At 39.3% G+C, this 24,726-nt stretch overlaps 1 protein-coding gene across 12 annotated transcripts in view; it reads right to left on the minus strand.

Moving 5' to 3' along the window:
* LOC137441182 (hyccin 2) overlaps nt 1-24,726 on the minus strand; it is a 74,121-nt gene that overhangs the window by 14,392 nt on the left and 35,003 nt on the right. For 9 of the 12 annotated variants that reach the window (XM_068138251.1, XM_068138252.1, XM_068138250.1 and 6 more), the window contains 5 exons: nt 24,270-24,386; nt 23,545-23,632; nt 19,455-19,614; nt 18,140-18,307; nt 5,591-13,353 (listed from right to left, as the gene is read on the minus strand). In XM_068138251.1, the coding sequence (XP_067994352.1) occupies nt 12,749-13,353; nt 18,140-18,307; nt 19,455-19,614; nt 23,545-23,632; nt 24,270-24,386 (1,138 nt within the window). In that variant the 3' untranslated portion in view covers nt 5,591-12,748. Of the gene's footprint in view, nt 1-45; nt 104-1,342; nt 1,375-2,123; nt 2,214-3,337; nt 3,425-3,700; nt 3,845-4,758; nt 5,109-5,590; nt 13,354-18,139; nt 18,308-19,454; nt 19,615-23,544; nt 23,633-24,269; nt 24,387-24,726 lie in introns of those variants that run through there. The other 3 variants (XM_068138255.1, XM_068138253.1, XM_068138254.1) reach the window with 3 other exon arrangements.

Here is a 24,726-nt window from a genome sequence, read left to right on the forward strand (position 1 = left end):
CCACCTCAGTATCTGTGGGAACTGACTGCAAAGGTTGTTCTTTACCTGTCAGTCTCTTTCTGAGTCTGTAAGGTGTGGTAGAGATAAATTCTTTCTTTTTACTCTGTAACAGCAAAGAAGAAACATGCATTAGAAGAAGAAACCGCCCTCTGCCAAGCAAAGAGTAGAATCAGGTTACATTTCCAAGCTATTTCAGCCCATGAGAAACTGGTACAGCAGAGACAAGGGTATGGAGAATTCTTACTTTGCTGTTCAGAGCTAGAAGTGGGTAGGAACAGGTTCCAAAAGGTGCTTAATTCTTTCAACTAATGTCTCGAGATGGAGGGTAGAAAACTGAAATCTCCAGTCAAGATGCCAGTCTTAGCCACACAAGAAGAATAAAACCAAAGCAAAGAAAAACCAGAAATGTTTTGATTCCCCATCTTCTACATCACACTCTCTACATCACACTCTCTACTCAAAGTCATTTGGAAGTCCACTATGAAAACAACTACCAGAATGACAGAAGACCACTCAGAATACTAAAACCAGAAGAAGCATGGCCAAATAGCCAAGCTGCCGGAGCTCATCAGGTTGCAGTGGCATATCTTCTTTACATATGCAGAAAGCACAACCCTGGCTCTGACATCAGATCATGTCTACAATATTTAGGAAACACTTTTGTAATCTTATCCAAGTGGGTGGCATCCCAAAACAACATCTCTTACAGGCATAACTCATCCTGGAATCTTACACCAGAAAAGCTGTGCACACATTTCCAGTATGATACTCTACCATTCGAGTAAGCCAGCTGTTTCACAGCACTCTCTTTATAATCACAACTGTCAGTTCTGGACTGCACTTCTCTATAGTATCACAAAAAATGATACCAACTTACATGTCCCTCATTAACACAATTCATTTTATAAACCAATGTTAAAATAAGAAACTGAACAGCACCACAGTTCTTGAATTTAATGTAACAGTACTCCTTACAATTAAGGCTGTTTCTTCCTTTGATGAGAAAGCTATGAGTTTAACTGCATATTAAGGGATTGTCTAACATTCTCATTTGTGTGATGCAAGGAATTAGTCTCCACCCTTTCTAATTAAGCTGTCAAACCCCCTATTTACCCAAATCCCATAGTACTGATAGCTCCAAATCCCATAGTACTGATTAATGGTAACACTGGTTCTCACTTGAGTTACTCTTGGCTGGTTATTTTAGGAAAGAGGTGTGGGTGAGGCTTTTCAAGGTCCTTCTTTTCCAGAACTGTAGTAATTGGTCAGTTCAAGGCTTAAAAGTGAACAACATCCCCACAAACAAAAACAACAAAACTCAAGCAAGGCAGTCATCACTCACCCTCTGCTGAACTTTATTTGAACTTGAACGTTCTGAAAGGCAAGAAACAGCATTGTTCAGAGTACTGCATTATTTCAATAGTGGCATAAGATGGTCCATTACAAAAACAGGCATTCAAAGGAATACTGCATCAGAATATCATCTCCATGCCTGATTAATCCTTTAAGGAAAGCCTCTAGTTCCTTACAGGTAGGCAAGGAGAGGACAAACACAGTCAATGTTATTACCACAAAATGCAGCTTTTAATTCTGGTCACAGGTTTGTTGGGCCATCAGGAAGAGGAAAGAGGCTGGAAAATGAGCTAATGTCTTCTCCTTAAGCACCTAAGACTCCATTTCTGAGCACAAAGTAACATGCACTGACTTCCTCCATCTGTATTTCTCCTTATAGCAATGAGTGCTTCAATGTCATATAATAAAGTGTGAATTTACACATGAGCACCCACACAATCCTACCCATCAAGCCTACCTGGGCTCATCAGCCCAGCTCATAACTCTCTGAAGTGAAAACATTTTGTTGAACACAAAGGAATCATCAAGTGTCACAGCAACAGATGAGACAGAAGTTCCCATTTTCTCTACACCAACAGGGCAGAATAAAGGATATGACACTCTGGTGACCCAAAGGCCATGCATATGAAACAGTTCAGTCTAAAATGTTCAGCTGACCAGAATATTCAAGCATGACAGAAGCTGGCACTTAAGCATCTGCTCTACCACTTAAATAGAAACATAGCCCCCACTCACTTAGCTTCAGTTCCCCAAAGTGTCACAGGACTTACTGCTACTTTGAGGTGTTCTGACTGTCTTCTCAGGGCACTTAGAGTAATTGGGTTCAACATACTGTCCTGGTGTCTGGGCTAATTCAGAGGCTGTAGGAAAAAGGAGAAAGGGAAGAAGTTTCATATGTGAGGTACAAAACTCCCAGCTCTAGCTAGTCACCCATGGAGCCATACCATTGAAACACTCTCTAAATATTAATTTCCTATTTCAGAAAGTGCCCCAGATACTTTTTTTTTTCCCTAATCCTAATAGTGAATGTAATCCTTAACAAACATTTTCAAAGGCTGAATTATCCTCAGATAATTCATTTTCCACGTACAGCGGAGGCAAAGACAAAGCATAGTTTGCTCCCTAGGAGACCACATGGTCTCAACTGGACAGTGCATCAAGTAAAGCAAACATATTGGTTCCCAGGTAGGTTTTTGTGTTCTACTTACCTCTTTCTACTACTTAAGAGCCCAAGCTGAAGATGATTCACTGATCTGAAAATGGAAGCCCCCCCCCCCCTCCTGCTAACAATCCCTCAAGAAAATTAGCCTTCCATTGTATGATTCGCCTCAGTTTGAAAACTGGTTCCAGATGGGAGCACCAGTAAAACCCACACTGCTATAGAAAGAAGGTGTAAGAAACACACAAACTTCCAAGGCACCACAGCAGCTCAGGGGAGAAGAGGTACAGAAATCAGTGAGGAGAAACGTGGCAGCAGCAGCAAGCCTCAAGCATCTTATTTGAATTATACTAGCTAACCTCCTCCACAACTGCCAATTTCTGCTTGCTTCTCTTGAGTTCCACACTTAGCCTAACAAGCACACCCTGAGTGGAAATCCCCAGACACACAAAGCTAATACTGCCCCTTTTTTACTTTTTTTCCCCCTTTGCTACATGAACTATTGTCATATCCTTCCAAGTTACACAAATAAAACTCCTGCCATCCTTTGGTGCTTACACACAGACTTTCTCCCACTATTAAGAAACTTCTACTTTTTATTAAGCATTTTTTTTATTATCTGCATTTCTCCTTTTTCCCCCCATGCCTTTGCTTTGTCCTAGCCCCATGCTTTTGTTTCTGAGGAAGACTGTTTCAGAACCAGATTAACATTACTGAAATATTCCCCAAGTATCTTTTTATTAAAAGCAAGTGAGAAATCATGTTCAGTGCTCACAAAAAGACCATAGCCAAAGCAAGAATGAATGAACAAAGATGAAAACATACCCAACTCTGACATTTTGCTAGAGCGTCTGGGAGTCTGGAATGTATAAACTTCACCACCACTTACAGTTGAGCCATTTCCCATTGGATCTGTGAAAACAAGTGTTACTTGTAGCTCTTTAAGAAGAGCTGGTATATTCCCACCCCAAAGAAGACAGAATGAAACATTTTACTCTTTGGCTCAAAGGACTCTTTGTATTGCAGGTGTCATGAAACAAATACAGTAAAAACTCAGAATCATTATCCTCTCCTGTCACCAGCCAGAGCTGGTCAGCCCTCAAAAGCAGTCTCATCAACACTGAACAACCCTGAGACTGCAAGAACCTCCTGAAGGCACAGCTGTGTTAGGTTTTCCCCTGCAAATACCTTGAGCACCTATTCCAAGAGCAGCAACATAGTTCTTCTCTTCCAGGATCTCTTGAGCTTCATCATTTGAAATATTCTCAAGTTTCTTCACAAATCTCTTTGCACTGAGTGTCATTTGAGTCTTGTCCTTCCGCACTTTAATACCTGGGATTGCAATAGAAGTTTTAACCTCCTGCTATTACATTATTCCTATTGTAGTAGCACACAGCTAACTGCAGAGACCATTCCTATTGTCCAAATCACTAAACAGTACAACACTGATGAGACATCCCAGTAAAACATGCCTGTGCCCTGATGGCCACATGAGCCTACAGCCACTGGGCCCTCCTTTATCACAAAAGCTAGCCCCTGCAGTCCTTGAAAAGATACCCACTGCAGCACACACCTGGGGTGAACTGACAGTCACTCACAAAACTATCAGACTGCATGCACAGCAGATGGTATTTGACATCCCCTATCTTCCCCAGCAAGGGGAACAAGGGAAATATCTGCCCTATAAGATGTCAATACACTCAAGGTAGAATTTAGGCTGAGACACCTCAGGAGAGCATCTGTCCGACCCTCGCCTCAAAGCGGGACCAACAACAAAGTCAGATCAGGGTGCTCGGTGCCTTCTACAGGCAACTTTTAAGCATCTCCACAGAGATTCCAAATCTTAAAAAAGTAGTCAAAATTGCAGCAAAAGACTCCTGTAGCAGCCACCTCAAACCTCGTTCTGACTTGATTCTGTATGCGTGTAACCACATCGGTGGTTGGGACGTTAGCCAGGCCACTTGTGCACCGCCTCCCTGGTTGACAGGAAAGTTAGGACGGAGAGCCGGTATCCACGCCGCTTCCAGCTGAGTGCCTTTCTGTGTGTCGGGGAGGGGACAGAAATAGATGCGGAAGAGGCAGGAGGAGGGGAGTGACGCTGAAGGCTCGTCCTGCCTGCCGCTCGGTCAAAGCGTTTCTGCCCCGGCTGTAGGAGAAGGGCTCCCTCCCCGAAGGCCGCCGCGGCGGCTCGGGCTCCTCTCCCAGGGCCCTTGGAGCAGCGAGACGCTGCTCCAGCCTGGCTGTACCTGCATCGTCAATAATGTGCTTCAAGACATCCTCGTCCGGCACGAACTTCACCTCCAAGGCGCCGCTGCCTCTCCCCGCCGACTGGCTCATGGCGGGAACACTCCCGAATCAGCCACGTAGGCCCAGCCACCAGATGGCGCTGCAGCAAAGCGTGGACGGAGGCAGGCGGCAGGAACCGCTGGAATTTGTCTTCCGGTCACGGTGCCACCCTCCGCAGTGCCCGGGACTGGGCCTCGGGCTTTTGCCCTTTTCCCGCTCCGCCTGCCGGTTAGCCGGGAGCTCCAGGCCGCCTCCTGCGGCAGCAGCAGGAGGCGGAAGTCAGTTCCCGTGTCACAATTGGGCGACTCCACCGCCCGCCCTGAGGGCGAACGCTGATCGTCACCCTCACGTTTTGAGTGACCGGTGTCTCGGCCAATGTGCGACGCTCATTCACGACCCACCTCCGGCCGGCGGGAGCGGCGAGAAGGCGGGAGTTCCGCTGCCAGGCGGGCAGGCGCCCGGCATTGCCATGGCGACACGAAGCCGCCTTGAGTCCCGCGCTGGACCCGCCCGCTCCGGACCCGCCCGCTCCTGCCCTCTTCCCGGGGCAGAGCCCTCCCCTGAAAACCCGCCCCGGCACCGCTCTGCCTGCGGTTCTGCAGAGGCGCTCGGAGGCGAAGTAACCTCACACGTAGCCTCGGCGGCTGTTTCCCGCCCCAGACGCTCCCTTGGCGTGTCTGAGCTACGAAAGCCTGCATTACACACCCGCAGTAGCGTAAATCAGAATTTTAACCCAACAAAACCAAACCCCCAAAAACCCATAATGAAGGCAATCCACAAAATATTCATTCTTGCTCAGAAACAGCACAATATTTATTTAACATCTTTATATATTTTTTTCTGCATTGCAGATTTTGTCGAGTTTTATACATCTCTATTTACAATGATTTAAAATAATTATATTTCATCTCTGGCAGGTATTTACAAAGTCAATACTAACTACATTTCACATTTCAACAACAGTCAACAGCATTAACCAGCTCAGTAAGACAGTTAAATAATGGCTTACATGCACCAATAACATGATCTTCAATACATGCCATCTTCAGGTCCAAGAATGAAGATTTTCTCTGGCCTCAGGTTAAAGGACATCATACATCAGAGGTCACAGTTATTTAAAACCTATTTGGTTTAGTCCTTCACCAGTACCAAATCTTGAACATCTGGGGTTCATACCAGCAAGCAGGGCTACCCTTCTGAATACCTGCTCACACTACCAATTCCATGTCCTTTCACCTAGTCTAGTTATCCACAAGAAGTAGGCTACTTGCTGCTTATGCTTCTTAAATGACAGAGATAAGATTACATAATGCTGAAGTAGTAAAAATCCTCAGAAACCTTAGTTCAGAGAAACAAACCTGGTATGACAGAAAAAAAAGTAAGAAAAGAATATTTTAACCCTTGCAGAATGTTTCTTTTTGCTAGTAAAACTGATGGCATATCCTGTATTCTTGCAAGGACAAAAACAGATCAAAAGATTCATTGTAAAGTACAGGAATTAGAAATTTACAAATATGCAGCATAGGGTACCTCAATTTAGTTGTTGGGGTTTTTTAGTAGGAAATAAAAGTCACCACAGTAAATCTAAAATGCATTCAATTATTAAAAATATTTATTAGCTTTTTCCTGGAATCTTTGATATGGAAAAATTAAGTCATTTAACATTTTTATTTAATCATGTAGTATTCTTCCATAAATAACCAGCTAGTAATACCCATCCTATAAGTACTTATTATCTGCAAGAAAACAATAAGAAGTCTTGTTTCAAAGTAATCATTGAACACTGCCACACAGAAACACAGACACACTCCAGTACTAGAAATCTATTAATACTTTGACAAGTTGGTTTATCCTGAGTGATTGTTAACTCACATCTACTGTATACTTGAAGCCACAAAGTTTCTACTACTTGCATTTTTCGTAAACTAATAACATGAAAGTCTAGTACAACAATAATTGTCTGAACAGAAATAAATACTGAATATTGACACTCTTCTGTCACTCCCAAGGCCACCTTATTTTAGAACAAAAGGTAAAATGTTGCTTCATTCATACCTTTTTTTTTCCCCCTCCCGTTTTATAATTAGCTTTGTGATTCTCCTCTGGGGAGGATGAGGACTCAAACACATGGGATCCACTACTGATTGGTATGGACATTTGCACGACAAAGCACCATAAAATCACTTTACTAGGAGATACTCCTGAACAGAAATCTCCCCTGACCATTTTGCCCTCCAAGCCAAAAAGCCTATGTGAATACTATGCCACATTCTAATGAGTTATTAATCATCTTTTCAAGAGTCAACATTTAAGTTGTTTTAAACGAGTTCTCCACTGGGAGCTCACAACCGAGTAATTGATTAATACAACTTGATCTCTTCACTTTGCTCATCATGCACAAGCTAAAACATAGGGGAAGATTTTACTGTACAGACACAAAGTTTTATTATACATCTGTTCCCATCAACAGCTCTTCCCTGGTATGCCTTACTAATCCTTTATGATAGGAGGGATAATTTGTGGACCCATTTTTAATTAATTTGGTCACTCAGATACTACCTTTGGTAAAATCATGAACACAGTAAGGGAAAACAAAAGAAAAAAAAACCCCAAACCCGAAAAACCACTCCCCCCAAAACAAACAAACAAAAACAAACAGGAGGAGGGTACCCTGGAGAAAAATACAAGAATGGAAGCAAAACAAATGTAATTCTTTCATTACCTCTCTAATACAGACAAATAACATAGGACAAATTTTTACTAAATCCATTTCTGGAAGCTGTAAGGTACCCTTTGACTTCTACAGCTTCCTGCTGAACTTTTAATATCACAGGCCTTGACACCTGGCCAAACTTACTAGGCAAGTTTGTCTGAAGTGGTTAGCTGTTATGTTTTGAAATCTTGTTCCAAGATTTGTTTTATTTTAAGTAACATTTAATAAAGACTATGTAGAAATCCTCCTATGTATCAATCAGTCTTGCAAAATCCACTGACTCTTCAGCTGGTTATGACCTACAAATTTGGACAGACTGATACATGTATTCACTGTTACAGTACCCACGTATGTCATGATTTGTTACCCTGAATCACCTACAGAAAAGCTCTCCACAGCAATGTTTTATCTAAGTGCCAGTGGGAAAACAAGCTGAAAAAATGATCAGGAGAGATTAAGGCCCATATGCTAGAAACAAGCAGCATTTTAGATACCAAAGATAAAATATTTAACAATTTGATATAAACCAACTATGCAATGCAAGTAGAGGGAATTTGTACACAGGCTTCTTTGATTACCATGGTTGGAAAGGAGTGGTACTTTGCAACTTTAGTCTTGCAATTATCCTAGACAAGAAACTTAAATAAAAAAGGGGGCATGTTTATTCTTCTGATGCAAACTATTTGTATGACGCAAACAGCTGTTACAAGTAAGACCTAACTAATGGCTTTAATGCTATATTAAACATGCCAAGGTAGCAGTATCTTTGGCAGTGAGAGAATTGTAGAATTTAAGGACGAGATTAATTACATTTACTAACATCAGAACCATTTTTTTTGCTTTGTGTGCAGTACATATCCTTCATTCAAACATGTTCCATTATATTTTCTACACCTCCTCCAGGATTATAAATAAAATACCTAGTCTGCACTGCTTGCATTTTATGATTTTACTCATAAATTTATTCTTGGTTCTCACTTAGTCTTCAAATTAATTTTAATTTGTAAGCCAAGATAAACAAAAAATTCTGGTTTGTGACCAAAATTAAACTACTGGACACTTAAGAGATAGCCATTGTTGCATGATAAAATAGAACAAGTTCAAACTCCTAGGTTAAAATACAGCCACAGCATAGATTTGTATATTCAAAAATTAATTTTTCAAAATATAAATCTCTGATCATGTTGTACATTAAATATTGAGGAAAATTTCCCTGGAGCAAAATTTTCCAAGAACACTAATAATTTTCATTAAAGAAGTAGAACAAACCACTTAGTATCTGGGGACAAAAAAGGGTTAGAGCTGGGGTCATCATACTACAGAGTAGCTTTGCCACCATTAAGATACAGGTTTCCCCCTTAATCTTGAAAAATATGTTCATATTTACATACAGTATACACACAGTTGAGGCAATTGATTGTCAACATGTGACAAACGTATGTACCTACCCACACACAAGTAAACCTCACACGGTGAGAAAAAACCCGTCCCAGTAAACTCCAGTATTCGTAAGTAGTGCAAATAAATACTTTGTCAGAAAGCAACTTTTCTCACTATTTTGATGTAAAAACAGATATTTTTCATTATGTTAAAGCTAGCAGAAGTATGTTGGAAATGCACTTAAGACCAACACACTCGCAAACTACAAATACTAGATCTAATGCTTACTGGCTGCAACATGATGTTCAGTGTTACAGAATGAAGTATGCTGTCAAAAACTTTTGCAAATTCACATCAGAAAGGGTGTTCAAAGAAATCTGCATTTAAAATGAACAGTGACATACAGAGACTCCAAATGAAAACTAAAAGGATAATACAGCAATGAAAAGTGTAATTTTGCAACATTTACTTTTACTTCATCACTTTTGCTGCCTGCAGGATGAAAAAAACAACTCATCATTCAACCAAAAAGCTGCTTTCTATAAACCCCTGAAAAGGATAGTCAGGCTGGAGTTACAAATCCTAACATTTTACCTTTTCTTAAAATTATAAATTCCAACAAAATGAGTTGCAAAATAGCAGCATACTGTGATGTGGTAAAAAAGTGTATCAAGAAATAATTCATTTATCCCTACTTAAATGTATATACACATCAAAATATAGTACCTCTTCCTCACCGAAGAATCCCATGTATATGCATGCATGTGCACATACGCATGGGAAAATGGTATTCTGCTTTTTGACCTTCTTTGATAATGCTGCAGTTGCACTGAAGTGCTCCAGAAATCTAGATCTAGTGCCTCAAATCAAGTATCAAATGTTCTAAAAGAAGACACAGCAGAGTGAATTCAGGATAAAGAGATTTAAATATTTGCCACTGGTGTCAGAAAATTTAGGCATATTTAATACTTTGTGTAGTACTTAGCATATATTACCAGGAAGCTAGCAGATTATTCCCTCAACCTGTATCCCAGACTCTTCCAATTTTATTTCTGCCACAGTACTTTGAAGTATACTGAACTTCACTGTACAAAGTTTTGAGACAACCTTAACACACCCTGGCATAGCTTGAGATACATCTAGAAGCATTAATGATAAACAAGATGTACAGCACTGGCAAAGCCTCTGATTACAGCTGATTTGTAAACATTAGTGATGACTCATTTTGTAAGATAGATGTCAAAGAGTACTCGTCTGAAAAACAACAGAACAAGTTCCCACAACTGAAACATTGCACTAAATGGGTAATTTCAAGAAGTTATAAACGTACCACATCAACAAAAAAGATTTTTTCTTAACAGAAAAAAAATGGAACTCTTTAAAAAGCTTTATATAGGATAGGTGTGTATGCGTATACACATATTTATACATACATACACACACAAGAACCAAAACGTAATGGATGGAACAATAACAAAAAGGCACATCATCAAAATGAGATCTGTAAAAAGTATCTTAAAAGGTAGTTTGACTAAAGTTTTAACAAGTTCTAAATTATGTATGTACAGTTGACTTCCCTATCCGAAGTCACTAAGCTGTCTCACTTTCCTCTAATAGCTTAATAGTGTGAGATCCCACACAATTCTTATTTTAAAAATACTAAAATAAAGTAACTCCTATAAAATTAGATGAGAGTCATGAACTTTTCTTTCCCAAAGATTTAAGCAACTTTTTGGTCCTTTTCAATTTAGAGTGATGAGTCTTTAATAGAATTTCCTTTGTGATGGTCTCTACAAAATATAAACTTTATACTTTCAGCCAAGACTTACAACTGTCTGCACCAACATAACTTTACAAGATAAATATGAGTTTAACAATATACAGCTTTGGCCATTTTTACAGGAAATGCCTCACAGCCTAATCTCAACTTCGCCTTAGTTACACCTGTGTGTGACTGGTAGTCCTTAAAGGTTAACCTCAATTTAGAAACTGCATGGTTTTCTTTATGATGATGATCCTATTTAGTCTGTAAGTGAATTTCTACATTAGTCCAGATGCTGTTTAGTTCACTTTATGAAAGTAAAATATGAAGACTAGCCTACCAAAGTGACTTGTCAAACCACAGAAAAACCCATACTATATTTAAATTAATTTTAATGTAAATTTAAAAAAAAAAAATCTATTTGAAATAGAGATTCAGAAGGAAAAAAAAAAAAAGGAAAGCAACTACCAGCAATGCAACATCATGTCACCATCCTGAATTTCATAAAGACTATTACTCAACAATAGCCTGCTATTTCTAACTGCTTATGTTTGTCCTTCACAGTGACAGTGAAACCAAAGTGCCCATATGAAGATCGTTAACTCTTGTGGTTTTACAATTTGTAAACTTCCAGGATATCATACATGACTTAAACATTTAGGATGAACTTTTCCCTTTTCTCTCTAGCAATCCAAGAAGAGAGAGACAAGAGATGGAGAGAGAATGACATTCTCCTGTGTAACAAGAAATGTGCTCCCAAGCGCTATTTTCTAGCGTAAGTACCAGATAGTGCCCATACACCAGTCATATACATTCAAGGCTTGGCTCAATGTTTTAAGTTCTGAATTTTCTAGAGTAGGCCAACCCAATACCATAGTTTAAAAAACCTCAACAGATTACATATACCAAGGCAATGAAGTGCGATCCTTCCAGGAAAAACCACTGTCAGTATACCTTTGAACAAATGGTGTTTCTAGAAAAGTTTCACATTGAAGCTTCAGTGTTTCTAGCAAGCCATTGTCTCTGTTCCTGACACAGCCCCTTAAAAGTATGGTCTGCCTGGACTGCAGGATTCTTCAAATGACTTCAGGGACACTGAGAAAGCAGCTGAGACGGGCAGGGGTGTCCAACAGCCATGGTACCATGGAAAGCAGCCTGAGAAATACTCTTTACCCGAATACACCTTCAATTCAGTGATCAGCACCTCACAACAACAACAACAACAAAAATGAAGCAGAGCTACTCATGAATTCCTGGGAAAGCAGTGTTTCCCTCCCATGTACAAACCAGATCACTTTAACAGCATGCTGTTATCTAAATGTTAGTCTATACACAGAATGACCCTGTGTCCTGGAGGGGAAGACATGTAATGTTACATATGGCTACAACACCACTAGAAGTGCATTGTAACCTACATTATCTACTTAAAATTTTCTAAGGGAAAACAACCTGTTAATAGTCATGTCTCAGTTGCTGAACATCAAAAGCTTCTGGGATGAGAGACTGTGGGAAGCAAGAAAAACTATTCTAATGGAAAAGTGCTGTAAGCAGCCAGGAGCAGCAATGACAATCCCCTCCCCAGAATTGATTGCACAGACTCAGAGAGGTCCAAAGTCACACTAGAATCTCTGAGGCACTCCTGGTTCTGAGAAAGAAAAGTCATGATCCAGTAGTCTTTGCAGTACTGTAGACTGAGATAACAAACCCGTTTCTATTTCTTAACAAAGCCAAAGCATCATCTCATAGGGATCACATTCACCATTTCCACCGGTGTCTCCAGTCTCACAGTGTTGAAATGGGACTGATCAGCCTACGATGGATTGCACATCACCCAAGGAGAAAGGAAGGCATGGAAAAAGGCATACAGTACATCATATACTGCTTCACAACCATGTTTACAAGGTGGGAGGGAGGATGAAGGTGAGGGAGGAATTATTGCTGTTTCAGTAATACACTATAATAGCTAAACCAAATCAAACAGGATCACAACAGTCAGTATTTTCACACTGTGGGATGATGGTTCCTACTTTGACAAAAGATTGAACTTGCCTGGGGATTACGAGGAAAGAGGGAGTCCTAAGGAAGGAAGTAAAAGTTAGACCTGGGATATTAGTTGCATATTAAAACTTGGAGATCGAGACTGCTTTGTTAGGGGAGCTACTGGGGGAAGGAGATCTTTACCTTCCCCAGCTTGGCCTAGTCGGTCCTCCTGTAGGCTGATAGTTGAAAACCGATTGGTGTTGCCAGCTGCTAGATTGGTAACACCCTCTGTACCAGCTCCAACACTTGAACCTGCTTGACTGCCATTCACATAGTCAAATGATTTACTGGAGGAAGCACTGGCAGTCCTGATTAGGTTCAAACTGTTGGCTTTTGGCACCACCTGCCCAGCAGGCAGGCTGAGGTGTTTCTTAGTAGGTGTCATCTCAATTATATCTGCACCAAGGTCAGCAGATTGGTGCATGTACTGCTTCCGAGCTACTGAATCTCGAGGGCTCTCGTTAGATTTTGCTGCAGAAGAGGTTTCTTTATCCTTAGCAGAATGCCCATTTGCTGTTTTCCTTAAGCTGCCCTTCTGGGATACAGATGATAGAGGCTTGGTCCCAACTGGCTGGCTGCTGAGGGAAGCTCCTGATGAAAATCCTTCATCAGCATCATTAAGGTTCACAGATTCCTCTCTTCCATTTACACCTTCAGTATCTATTAAGAAAAAAGAAATCACCAAAAAAAAAAAAAAGAGAAAAAAAACCAAACCAAATCAGAACACACAGTAAGTATCCAAGTTACATGAAGTCAAAAGATGCACACAGAATTTCAAAACAAACCTCATTTGCTAATTCACCTAGTTTCCATTTGCTTAAAAATTTCTGATTGTCAATAATCTTACAGCCATATTGAGCAGAATAAGCAGAATCTGATAATAAGTACTCCTTGAGCTTAATTTGCTTTCCTTCTATATCATATTTATCAGTCAGAATGTCTCCTGAACTCTTGTCTATAAACAAGAATAATTAGGCCCCATTTGGTTAATTAATTTTAGTTCTGCCTGCTTGAAGTAGTTCTCCTCTTCCATGTGAGTGAAAGAATAAAATATAAAAGAAAATCCCTTTGGCCTATTTTATCCTATTCTGATGCAAGATGTAAGCGTGTTCAGGATTTCGAGTCAGAGTAATTTTTGGTGAGCGCTCAGTAAGCTTCAGAATTAGGCTGCTTCCTAGGCCAGTAATCACAATGCTCCAAGAGGTGAAGGCTTCTTTTGTGCAGAACTGGCACTTCAAACAACGTGACTACACAATCTTTTGGAGATTAACCTATTTCCTAGTTCTTTCTCCTCCAGAGCTCTATTCTCCCTGCATTTCCAGCAATCCTATTTTGGTGCTTTCACTGTATTTGTTTTTATCTCAGCATCTAGATTTTTCAGAGGGGAAAACCAAACCAAACCAAAAAATTTATATTGAGAGAAATTTAATCTCTGAAACACTTGGTGCTATAGAAGAGGCACTGTGCCTTTGACTGTAATCTCAAAGAGAAAAGAAGATCTTTATAAACTTCTTTCTTAAATCCTTGTTTTCTTGTCAGTTATATGATTAGTGGTACACACAAAGATCACATTTTTAAAAATCTTATTCTGTTGTTTTTCTAAACTCCAATTACTCACAAGAAGAATTAGTTTCTGTACAAAACAGCATTCAGATTTCAAAACTGAAAATGGAGATGAAGTTCTTCCATATACTGCATTTCAATGGGAAAAAGCCGTAAATTTTGTCTCACTAGCAAAATAAGAGATATTTAGTCTGTGAGAATTAGCGCTCTTTACAAAAGCTTGATTATTTGTAAGAAATCTGCAAAGCCTATGGATCAGTCCCAGCTAAAGCCATTGTACTGCTCCATTGGCAGTTTATTCAACCCACATTGCCACCAAGCAAATACGTTTAAAATTCTTCCATGGAATGAGGGAAAAACACTAGGAAGGACCTAAGAGATTCTAACATTTGAGTGGAAGCTGATCCTTTCATGCTGATTGTTAGCTGAGCACTAAGGAACATACCACATTATGGAAGAACAGGCATAAAGCTTTCAGTGTTGTTGACACTTCTGTGTAACAGGAAAATAGCCTGATCCAACCTCACATTTCTAAAGTATAAAGCACAAAGTAAATTTTACAGGGAGGTTTATTATTCTGTTTTAAATTTTCTTTTCTTTCTTCCTCATTAATGGTAATTCCTGGAATTACCATTACTGTGTATCAACTTACAAAGGATGTTTAGCCATCTCCAGATCAGACCATTCTCTGGCCTCTCAGAACAATGCAGTATGAGATTATTTTGTAGTTTTACATGGTTCTGTTTGGCTCATTAGCTTCCCAGAAGCAGAAAGGTAATACGGTTCATGCTACTGCAGTCTTCATTTCTTGATAAAACCCTTAGCCTTAAAAAAAAGAAGCTTCTTATGTTTCAAGGATGATTACTAAAATGAAGGGTGCATTACTTGTTTTAACTTCCTGTAGTAGTATACAAAATACGTATACTTTCCCCCATTCCTGTCCACCTCATTCAGTCAAATGAGGCCTTTATCTTCTCAATGTGACACAAGTGTATTTTTGTACATAAGACATTGATATATTTTATTCACAATCTGCCACATTTTTCATTCCCCTCACCCACAACCTTCCTTCACATAATCAAAGATGCTAATAAACTGGAATATCCTGAAAGCAAGAGCACTTTTTCAATAATCCAACATTTATATTTCTTTATATAATCATGCAAAGCTAGATGAAGGTGTGTTTGGTTACAGGCAGAAATAGCAGCAGCTGAAGTCCCCTCTCAAGCCCTTCTTATTCAAACAAACCGTGTAACTTGAAAGAAGGTATCTCCAGACAATACTGCTAAGCTTTTTATTATTACAAGACATTAGCTGTCTTCAAACTTTATGTTAGAACATGGCCAAGTAAGCAGGATGCTAAACCAGACATTCCTATTCAGGGACTGTGACGCCAAAGAGTCACACTGAAAAAGTGGCATTTTATCCACAGAATTTAAAAACAAGACTGAGAGGGGTTGCTGCGACTACAGTGAGGCCCAAGCAGCTCAGCAGTGCTCAAAAGTGAAGAAGATAGAGAAGACAACATGCAAGAGAATTTCCATCTAGTTAGATCCATATACCTACAGAAATCCTCAGTGGGATTGCAGTAATTCAGCAAATGCATTCTTTTACCAGTACATGTCATTGTTTCTATAAAAACTCTCCTCAGAAACAATAAAGCTTGAGTCCTTACATACTCTGTTTTGAGGGAAAAATAAGATGAAGTCGTAAAGTTTTCAATTATTGTTTTCCCCACCAACAGACCAATAAGACAATTTAAAAACAAAACAAAAACAAAAAATCTGCTCCTCCCAAGCACTCTTCTGTAAGGCCAGAAGAGAGAGAGTATGCAACCTGGCAGAAATTGTATCAGCTACAGCATATATTCAGGACTTCTGCTGTTCTTAGCAGAATAGGTTTGTCTGCAAAGACTACTTAGGGGTGCCTGCACATAATTAATCCTGTAGATGTAGATACAGCATTCTCCACTGGCCCAAAACAGGGCACATAACCACAGATGCCACCAAGAAGCAGAACATCATGTGAGGCATTATTGAGTCAAACTTGAAATCCACCTTTTTCTACTTTCTGACCCTGAAGAAGGGGGTTTCTATAGCTGTTTAAAATTACCTTTATTCTATTTATCCTTCCCATACCTGCAGGCTGAAAAGTCACTAGAAATTATCAGTCTTTCATTATATTCATATCCAAATTATGTTTATGAGAGGGAATTTGCTAGCTGAAACTTTCTGTGAAATCAGCATCAGTAAAATAATAGACCACTATATATACACACAATTCTATACTGCTAAACAAGCCAGACTCCATTCTTTCTCCTTCTCCCAGGTGCTATTAACTGGCAGAAGTCAGTTTGCCCAAGCATGTAACTATACATTGCTAAGTGAAGGGTATTCAACCCACACCTACTGAAGTGAAGTGTGTGGAATGACACCTTATCCAAGAACTTCCCAAATTATATAGGTGTCTTAAAACAAATTAAGACTGGAATGCCACATCTTTATAAACTTCTTTCCCACTACCTGTCTCTCCTAGAAGGTTCTCTGCAGATAAGGACTTCTCCATATCCTTCAGGTCATGCACATGCAAAGTTTAGTAAAATGGAGTAAGAAACTGAAGAAAGTGAATTTAGGAGTAGACAGGACTCATTTACTGAGCATGCTCAAATGCACCAATGAGCAGATTATAAACCCCTATTAAATATTTTTGTGCACCTATTTTCTACAGAAGCACGATGTCTTACATTATTGTTTAATAGAAACTCTGATTAAGGATAAGAATTCTGTGATAACAGTACCTTACATCTCCAAATTCTCCAGGTTGTTTCCAGAAAAACAAATCTGAAACCTATGTAGCTCATATCTGAATGTGCAAATAAATCTCATTTATGGTGAATTGATATGCTTATAGAGGCTGGAAACACCAAAGGAACATTCAGATAGAAACCAAGACTTGAAAACTTTAGTTAGCTAAATTTAAAAGAAATTAATTCTAATCTCTGAGGACAAATCAAGATTCATATTGAGTAGTCAGAGCCATGTATTTTGTGGATTAAATATGAGATAATTAACAGATTAATTTAAAATAGATTTCTACCAGCTATTCTATTTCCTATTCTTGGCTGCAGAGGATAGACATATGGAATCCTACAGCATTTGTGTGGACAGCATGACTAAGAAAGTAGCAATTGTTTCTAAACTTTTTAGAAACATGACAACCTTAATTCTTCTTGAAAAGTCATTTTTTGGCATGTGTCTTTAAAACAGCCAGCCCATTCATGTAAACAAGTTGCACATGCATGAATTTTCAATTAAAGGATCACTGGCAAATAAAAACAACCAACAGTTGTACATCTGTCTTAGACAGGCTTGACTTTTAATGGGAACAGGAAATTTCATTCTTGGAAATTTAAAAACCTGCAAACTTAGAAGATACTACTGTAACTTCACTGTAGTGAAATCTATTTATGCTTTACATTGTCTACTTTTCAGGACTAGAATCATATTCATCTGGTGCATTTTTTTTCTTCTGAATGTTAAACATGCTCAGTAATAGAAAGTTTCCAAGCAATCCCAAAGCTCTTCAACTGTTACCCCTGGTTTGGGGGTTTGTTTTGTTTTTTTTTTTTCTCTTTTTTTGCCATGCCAAGCAGTCTTTCACCACACAGATGCAAGCCCCAGGCCAGCCCACATGATAACAAAAGGTAGTACCTGACCTGATGTTAGGAATATAGGGGATGCGTGTATTGCAAAGAGAAGCTAATACACTCTGGGATAGCGGAAACACACACTAGAATGGAAAGAAGTTCTGCTTGGGGACAGGGAGCCAGGATCCTCCTCCAGCAACTGCCTCACTGACTTCTGCCTCCTCATCTCTGTCCTACCCTCTGTTGTGGCTGCTGCCAAGGCGGGCTCCAGGAAGCCATGCTCAGGGGTCCTGCGCATCAGCACCTCCCCCTCTTGCTCATGTTTGATCCCTAGGTCTGTGGAGCCGTGTTGGATCGGTGAGCCAGGTATGCTTGAGTCAGCCTCGTTTGAGAAGTCAAAGCCATCTGGGATTCAACATATAACATTTTAGTGCTTTTCTATTCCTTTCTTGGCATTCCAACCCAGGCAGGGAAAATAGAATATTTATGTGGACATCGAACAGACACAAAACAGAACCCACGCTTAGTTAGAAGTTGGTGAGAACATCCACAGAAAGGGACAGGTGAGCTATGCTGTAGACCAAAGACTAACAAATTAATATAATGTCAGCTACAATAAAGACAAACATGACTCAGAGTCCTGAAAACAGAAGACAACTACTTGTTGTCCTCTATCTACATCCTGATTCAGCTGAAGGCCAGAGGTCATGAAGTCTTTTTGCATATGATACAGAAAAAAAAACACCTCAAAGAACACCACAGGAAAACATGTAGTCCTCCAGACTCTTTTACCCTCAAGTTTATTTTTAGGTTATTCTGCTTTTCTACCTTCAGCCATTTTTGCAGTTTTTTTTAACTGAAGCTTTATATGTATGACATAGTAATTTCCACACAAGCTTTTTGTTACACCTACACTGAAGATGTCATCATATCAAGGTAAATACTACTACATGGTATTTTTTTTTCTTCACACACTCGATCACACTTCCATATGACATAAGTACTTACTAAGGAAAAATAAGTACTAATTGTAAGCGATTCAAAGCTATTTTATGACATGGCCCCTTTCTAAATTGGGCCGTATGATGGTAGGAGTGTGATGCTCAGCTTTTCCCTCGCCTTCAAGTAGCTTTAGGTAGCTGGAACCTGTCAAGTCTGGTTAATACCATTCATTCTCTGAGCTATTTACAATGGGAGTTTTAGTGTGGATTAGAACTCAAATTCTAAGCCAAACTCTACCCCTACGATTTTATGCTGTGTTACATGAAGGAAAAAAAAGGAAGACTTACTGAACATTTTACAGCTTTTTCATTTTCTCACCTACCTCATGAGTTATCACCAAATCAAAAAACAAACAAACACCTCAAATGTTCATGTTAATGCAGTGCTCTGAAGATGTAAAATACTATACATTGTTATGGAGTATCACTTTTTGAAAACAAACCAACCCCAAACCAACTGTTCAGCAAACACTCAAACTTAGAAGCCAGATTACAATGATGATGATGAATACAGTACACTACAGTATTTACTTTTGGCAAAGGAAGCTCACCTTCTCTCCTCCAGCGATGACGACGAATAGAAGCTGTGGTAATAGCAGTCCGAGAGATCCTTGGCACTGTCGGAGTGACTTCTACTTTCAGTACCTTCTGGCCTTCTTGCGATGCATCAGGAGCATCAAAGGGCAACGAGTTCTTCATGGCATTTGCAACCTACGAGAACAATAAAATGCTTTTACCATCCTGGATTGCACTAACAGCAATATTTAGATGGCCTAACTGCATACAGAAAGGGAAACAATAAGGAATTGTTAATTATGCCAGATTCCATCCAGAAGGATGGCTCCATCCTCAAGATTCACAGTTCGTAAGTGCTGAAAAGCTCATCGCAATCGTATTCCTAAAAATATATATGGGTTTTCTCAATCTTTGAGGCAATTTATTTTGTTCAACGTTTGCTATTTTTTACTGGCACAGGTAATAATATATGCACAAAGGTTTCCAACCAAAAGAGACTACAAACTGACAGTGAAAATACCTTTCATGAGAAAAATGCCACAAAACTGAAGTCACAGGCCAAGCTAATGCAAACAGCATATTGTCTTGTGCATGGGGGAAATAGGGCCACCTCTAGTCCCCACCTGTGGATTCTCATATCTTTACTGCAAGCAGATGCTCCCCCTGCCCAAGAGAAAGAATGTGAGGTACACACCATGGCGTACCCCTGTGACTACAGAGAGGACATGAGGCAATACAATGGAAAACTCACTTCAATCCTAGCTGCACAAGTACATGAGATGCAAGGGAAAACAATCACAAAAGGAGATTTAGCCAGGAAGAACACTGCTTCACTTCCCATTAAACATCTTCTCCTGTATGACTTCTAACCAGCACAAAAGATTATTGGCACCATCACAGAAATGCTTCTTACCACTCTGCTTTCCACCTCTTCAACGCTGATTTGCCCTTTGCTAGGCAATTCTCTCAGCCTCAACACTTGTTTGTGAACTGCTCTCCTATTCACAGAGGCCTGTTTCCATGCCATCCTCTCAAAAAGGTACAAACTATTCATTCTATCTTTGATCATACTAAAGACATTGTAAATTCATTTCTGCTGTACTGGACCAAAGCAGATCAGGTTCAACAGTCTACAATGGCTTGCCTTTCCACCTACGCTCTAGAATTGCACCTTCTTTTGACGAGATACCCTTTTCATTATGCAGGATTAAAATATAAACAGCTTAATAGCAAAAACCTTCTGCAACAGGACCAAAAAATGACAGAGCACTTCTGCTTGGTGAACCTTTTAACAGCTGGCCCTTTCTAACAGCACAATTTGTACTTCTGGAGTCTGTAGAGAACCATATGGAGATAAAAATTAATGCATCAGTAGAACTTTGAAACAATCTAAACACTGAGTTTGAATGAGTCATAGTCCTTCTCTGAGAGGAAAAAAACCGAAGTGCAATCCTTCAAGTTGCAAAAATACTTGCTCACTATGTCTAATCTGGCACTGAAAGGCAGGAAAACAAACAGCACAATTCAGACTTGGCAAGTCTGCAACTATCAATGACAAAGAAGGGCTGGTTTCAGGCCAGATATCCACTCTTGTCTACCAGAAAGGAGTTCTAATGAGAGAGCATCCAACACTGGATAAAGATGCTGTCACAATATGGACTTGCTGATCCATGCCTTTTATGTAGCAGGCTAAGAAAACCTGGGTGTCTCTGCACTGAAGACAGGTATTTGTCTAAAACAAATGCAGAAATCTTCTGTTCAGAGCAAAAGACTGTCTGGAACTGAGCTACTGACCAGGTTCAGGCTAGGTTGGGAGTGTACTACTTTGGGGATGTAGGAAATAAAAGGCTGCACCTGTGGGAAGAAGTGGACAGAAGGGGTGATGATCCTAAACTGACCAACAGGTATTCCATTCCACATACGTCATTCTTCAATGGCCAGTGTTCAGGGAGGACTCTGTTCTGCCTTTGATCCTGATCCCTGTGTTCCTGAATTGAAATCCATAATTCAGCTCCAGAATCTAGTTCCTGAATCCAGTCTGGGACTTCCTCAGAGCCTGTCCACAGGATCCGTAATGATAGGCAATTACTACTGGGGAGTTTGGTTCAGTATCAGTTTTGTATATCTTGATACATATTTAATTTTAGTGATATTATTTTAATTGAAGCAGATTTTAGTCTTGTTTTTCCAGTCCACAAGTCTCTTTCTTCTATTCCCTTTCTCTTCCCTCTTGAGGAGGGAGAAGGATTAATAAAAAGCATCTGTCAGATGCCTAGTGGCTGGCCTGGCCCCAACCCTTGACAACTGTCTAAACTTTTTCTGCAAGAGACACACCCAAACACAATTATAATGTTTTTCATTGTAATGACTAATGGTATTCTCAAAATTATATGGACAGATTGAGTACAGATATCTAAAAAGAATCCTTATGGTGGGGGGTTGCCTAAATATTAACTGGACTTCAATGAATTTGCTGCTGTTAGGAAATCCTAGTTAGAGGCTTGACTTCAGATTTATCTGGGATGTTGCACAGGCAGTATTATACTTGGTGCCAGCAGTTGTAAGTCTAAAATACAAAATTCTATAGTGCTGCTAAATTATACACACCTCCTAGAGAGAAGACAATGTGGTTAAAGGACTCCAAGTTATGAGCTTTTTATAAAATGCTGAATATATATCATGAGGCTAAAGATGTGCAGATCATTTTTCTATGAAACTGGCCATTTCTGAAAGCTGCTTTTTAAAAATTGCAGTAAAACAAGGTAAGAAACACGGCAACAATCAGAGTACTAAGAACAAAACCTCACAGATGTGCCTGCATGCATATGCATGAAAAACCTGACAGCTGGGGAAGGGGGAAATATTGGTGATGGCATCATGTCACTGACACAAAATAATGGAATGGAGAGGCAATAGTAATTCTGCAAAAAACTCACAATTCTTAGAGTTAGAAATAATCTCCAAGGATACACTGATTAAAAATTAACAGTAAGGAGTGAAAATTGTCATAATATCAAGTTCCAGATCCTCTTATACACCTTTTAAATGTAGTAGCTTGGGTGGCCAAATTCAGCAGGTTTAATATTTAATTTAATAATTTCAATCTGATGGAGTGATGAGTCATGTACAAAAAGGAACCAACTATTATAATAAATCAACAGACAGCAGGGATTTAAAATGCAGCAGTGTCAGAAAGCCTGTAGATAAATTTTATAGTCAATATTAATTCATCAAGAGAATAATTCTACATAATGTTTTTTGCAGAAGAGAGGGATCTCCAGTTGCCACATAAAAAGATTTTTCCCAATCCACCCTTTTCTCAGTTATGTAAAAAGCAGTGAAATTTTACTGCTGTTCGTTGAGTATCATTAAAAGCTTCTAGCCACAACTCTGATGCAGAAAATGAGACAAATCTATTTTACTTTTTCTTAATTTTCCCTATTAATTTGAACCTCATGCCTACATCTGACAAAACCCAAAATCCTTCCATTTCTCCTGTCAACCTCTTCCTCCCCATCCACCTGCACCCAGCCCAGCTGAACCACTTTCTGTATTTAATCTTTTTATAATTAGAACAAATACAATTTAAAAAAATATATCAATCCCACACAATCAGAAAAACTCTGTTCTAGGGCTGCTCCTCCAAAGAAGGTAAAGATTATGATCTGTGTCACTTTGACCAATAAATATCTAGCACTGACTCTAGGGGTGAAGCTCCTTTTCACTTTCAGCTCTATGCTACTGTGTTAGCAAACCACACAGCATATTCTCAGCCCCACTGAATGTCTTGAAACAAAGAAAACACCATTTTTTGCAACAAATGTCTTACGACATGTAGTCATTCAGTTAAACCTGAACAAAACAAACATTTTGATCCAAATGTAATCCCCTACAAAATTCTCGCTTTCAGCATCAGTGAGTCCTGGGAGATCCCAGTGCCCTAGTTTAATACTCAAGCATTAAAAACATGGTACAAAAGCTATGTTGAAAACACCAGCTGTTAACAACCGCTTGTATTTGGGAGCACAGTAAATAGACACAAATGATTTCATCATCAGTCCACTTCAGAAACACATCCACTTTCCTCTTAACCAAGCCCACAAATTGCAATGGATTGTTTCTTACCAGCAGAGGCTGTGAGTAGAGTTCAAGCTGTGCTCTGTAAATTATATCCTCCAATACCTCCTGGCCAAGATCCCACTGACCATTATATCTAAAAAGTAAAGGAAGATACTTATCTTTCATATCTTATAAACTCAACTGTATGCATAACCCAGCCTCTTTCCTTCTTTTAAAAGAATAAACAAAGTTTATTACATTTAATCTTGTTTGTCTAACAAAAATGCTCCTCCTTGTCACCACTGAGCAAGGCAAAGTTGAAGCCACAATGAGGATAAACTTAAAGGATTAAAAAAAAAAAAAAAGGGGGACTCAAGATGTAAAAGTTAACACTGCTTAGCAAAACTGAATTTACATCAGAAATGCATCTTTACTGCCTCAGAAGCTACTGATATTGAAGAGGTCTACATTTCATCAGGTTATCCCAGCATCCAAGCTCATTAAGCTTGTCAACAAAAGGTATCTGGTTGTAGGGGAAATTTGGAAAACGATGAAGCCAGAAGTCTAACCCTCTTCAGTATCTATTGCCCACTTTTTATCACCTAATTTAACGCTGACAAAGATATCTTAAAATAATCACTTGGCTAAGTGAGCAAGTAACAGGAAATATATTAATCAAGTTATAAACTTGTTTCAAATGTAACTTTTCTTTTTTCCTCAATAAACCAAATATTTATATTTTAATTCATGTAAAACCAGACATTTTTGTTTAAACAAAATCTTCCACTTACATGGCATAATAAACACCTGTGAGCAGCTGCACCATGAAGTCAGGATCTAACACCACTCTACCACAGTGTTCTTTCCAGCGTTTCTCATGCTGCCGTGGAAATCCACTCACGCAGAGTCTGAAAAGACACACCATTGTGAAAAAGGTAACTCCACAAGACTGCAAATATCTTTGTCACAGAGATTTTAGTTAGTTTTCAAAATTCTTCAGAATATAAGTAACAAAGTCAAACAATCTTATATTGCTCTCTCCAACATTTAAGCAGTTTTACAACAGTGCCTTGAGATGTGGCTTGTTCATAACCCAGTTTTATTCCCATATAGCCATTAACTCCACCTGTTATCTTCAAATCATAACCAGCTTCTGAAGAATGAAGGTGGCAAGATGCTCCCCTACTGCCAGCTACCAAGTAGAAGATTCTCTCCAAAATTCAGCAACTAAAACCAACTTTAAGAAAA

Source organism: Melanerpes formicivorus, unplaced genomic scaffold (assembly GCF_026170545.1).
Source record: "Melanerpes formicivorus ecotype bairdi unplaced genomic scaffold, bMelFor1.0.p_v2 SCAF_5, whole genome shotgun sequence".
NCBI classification, from domain to species: Eukaryota; Metazoa; Chordata; class Aves; order Piciformes; family Picidae; genus Melanerpes; species Melanerpes formicivorus.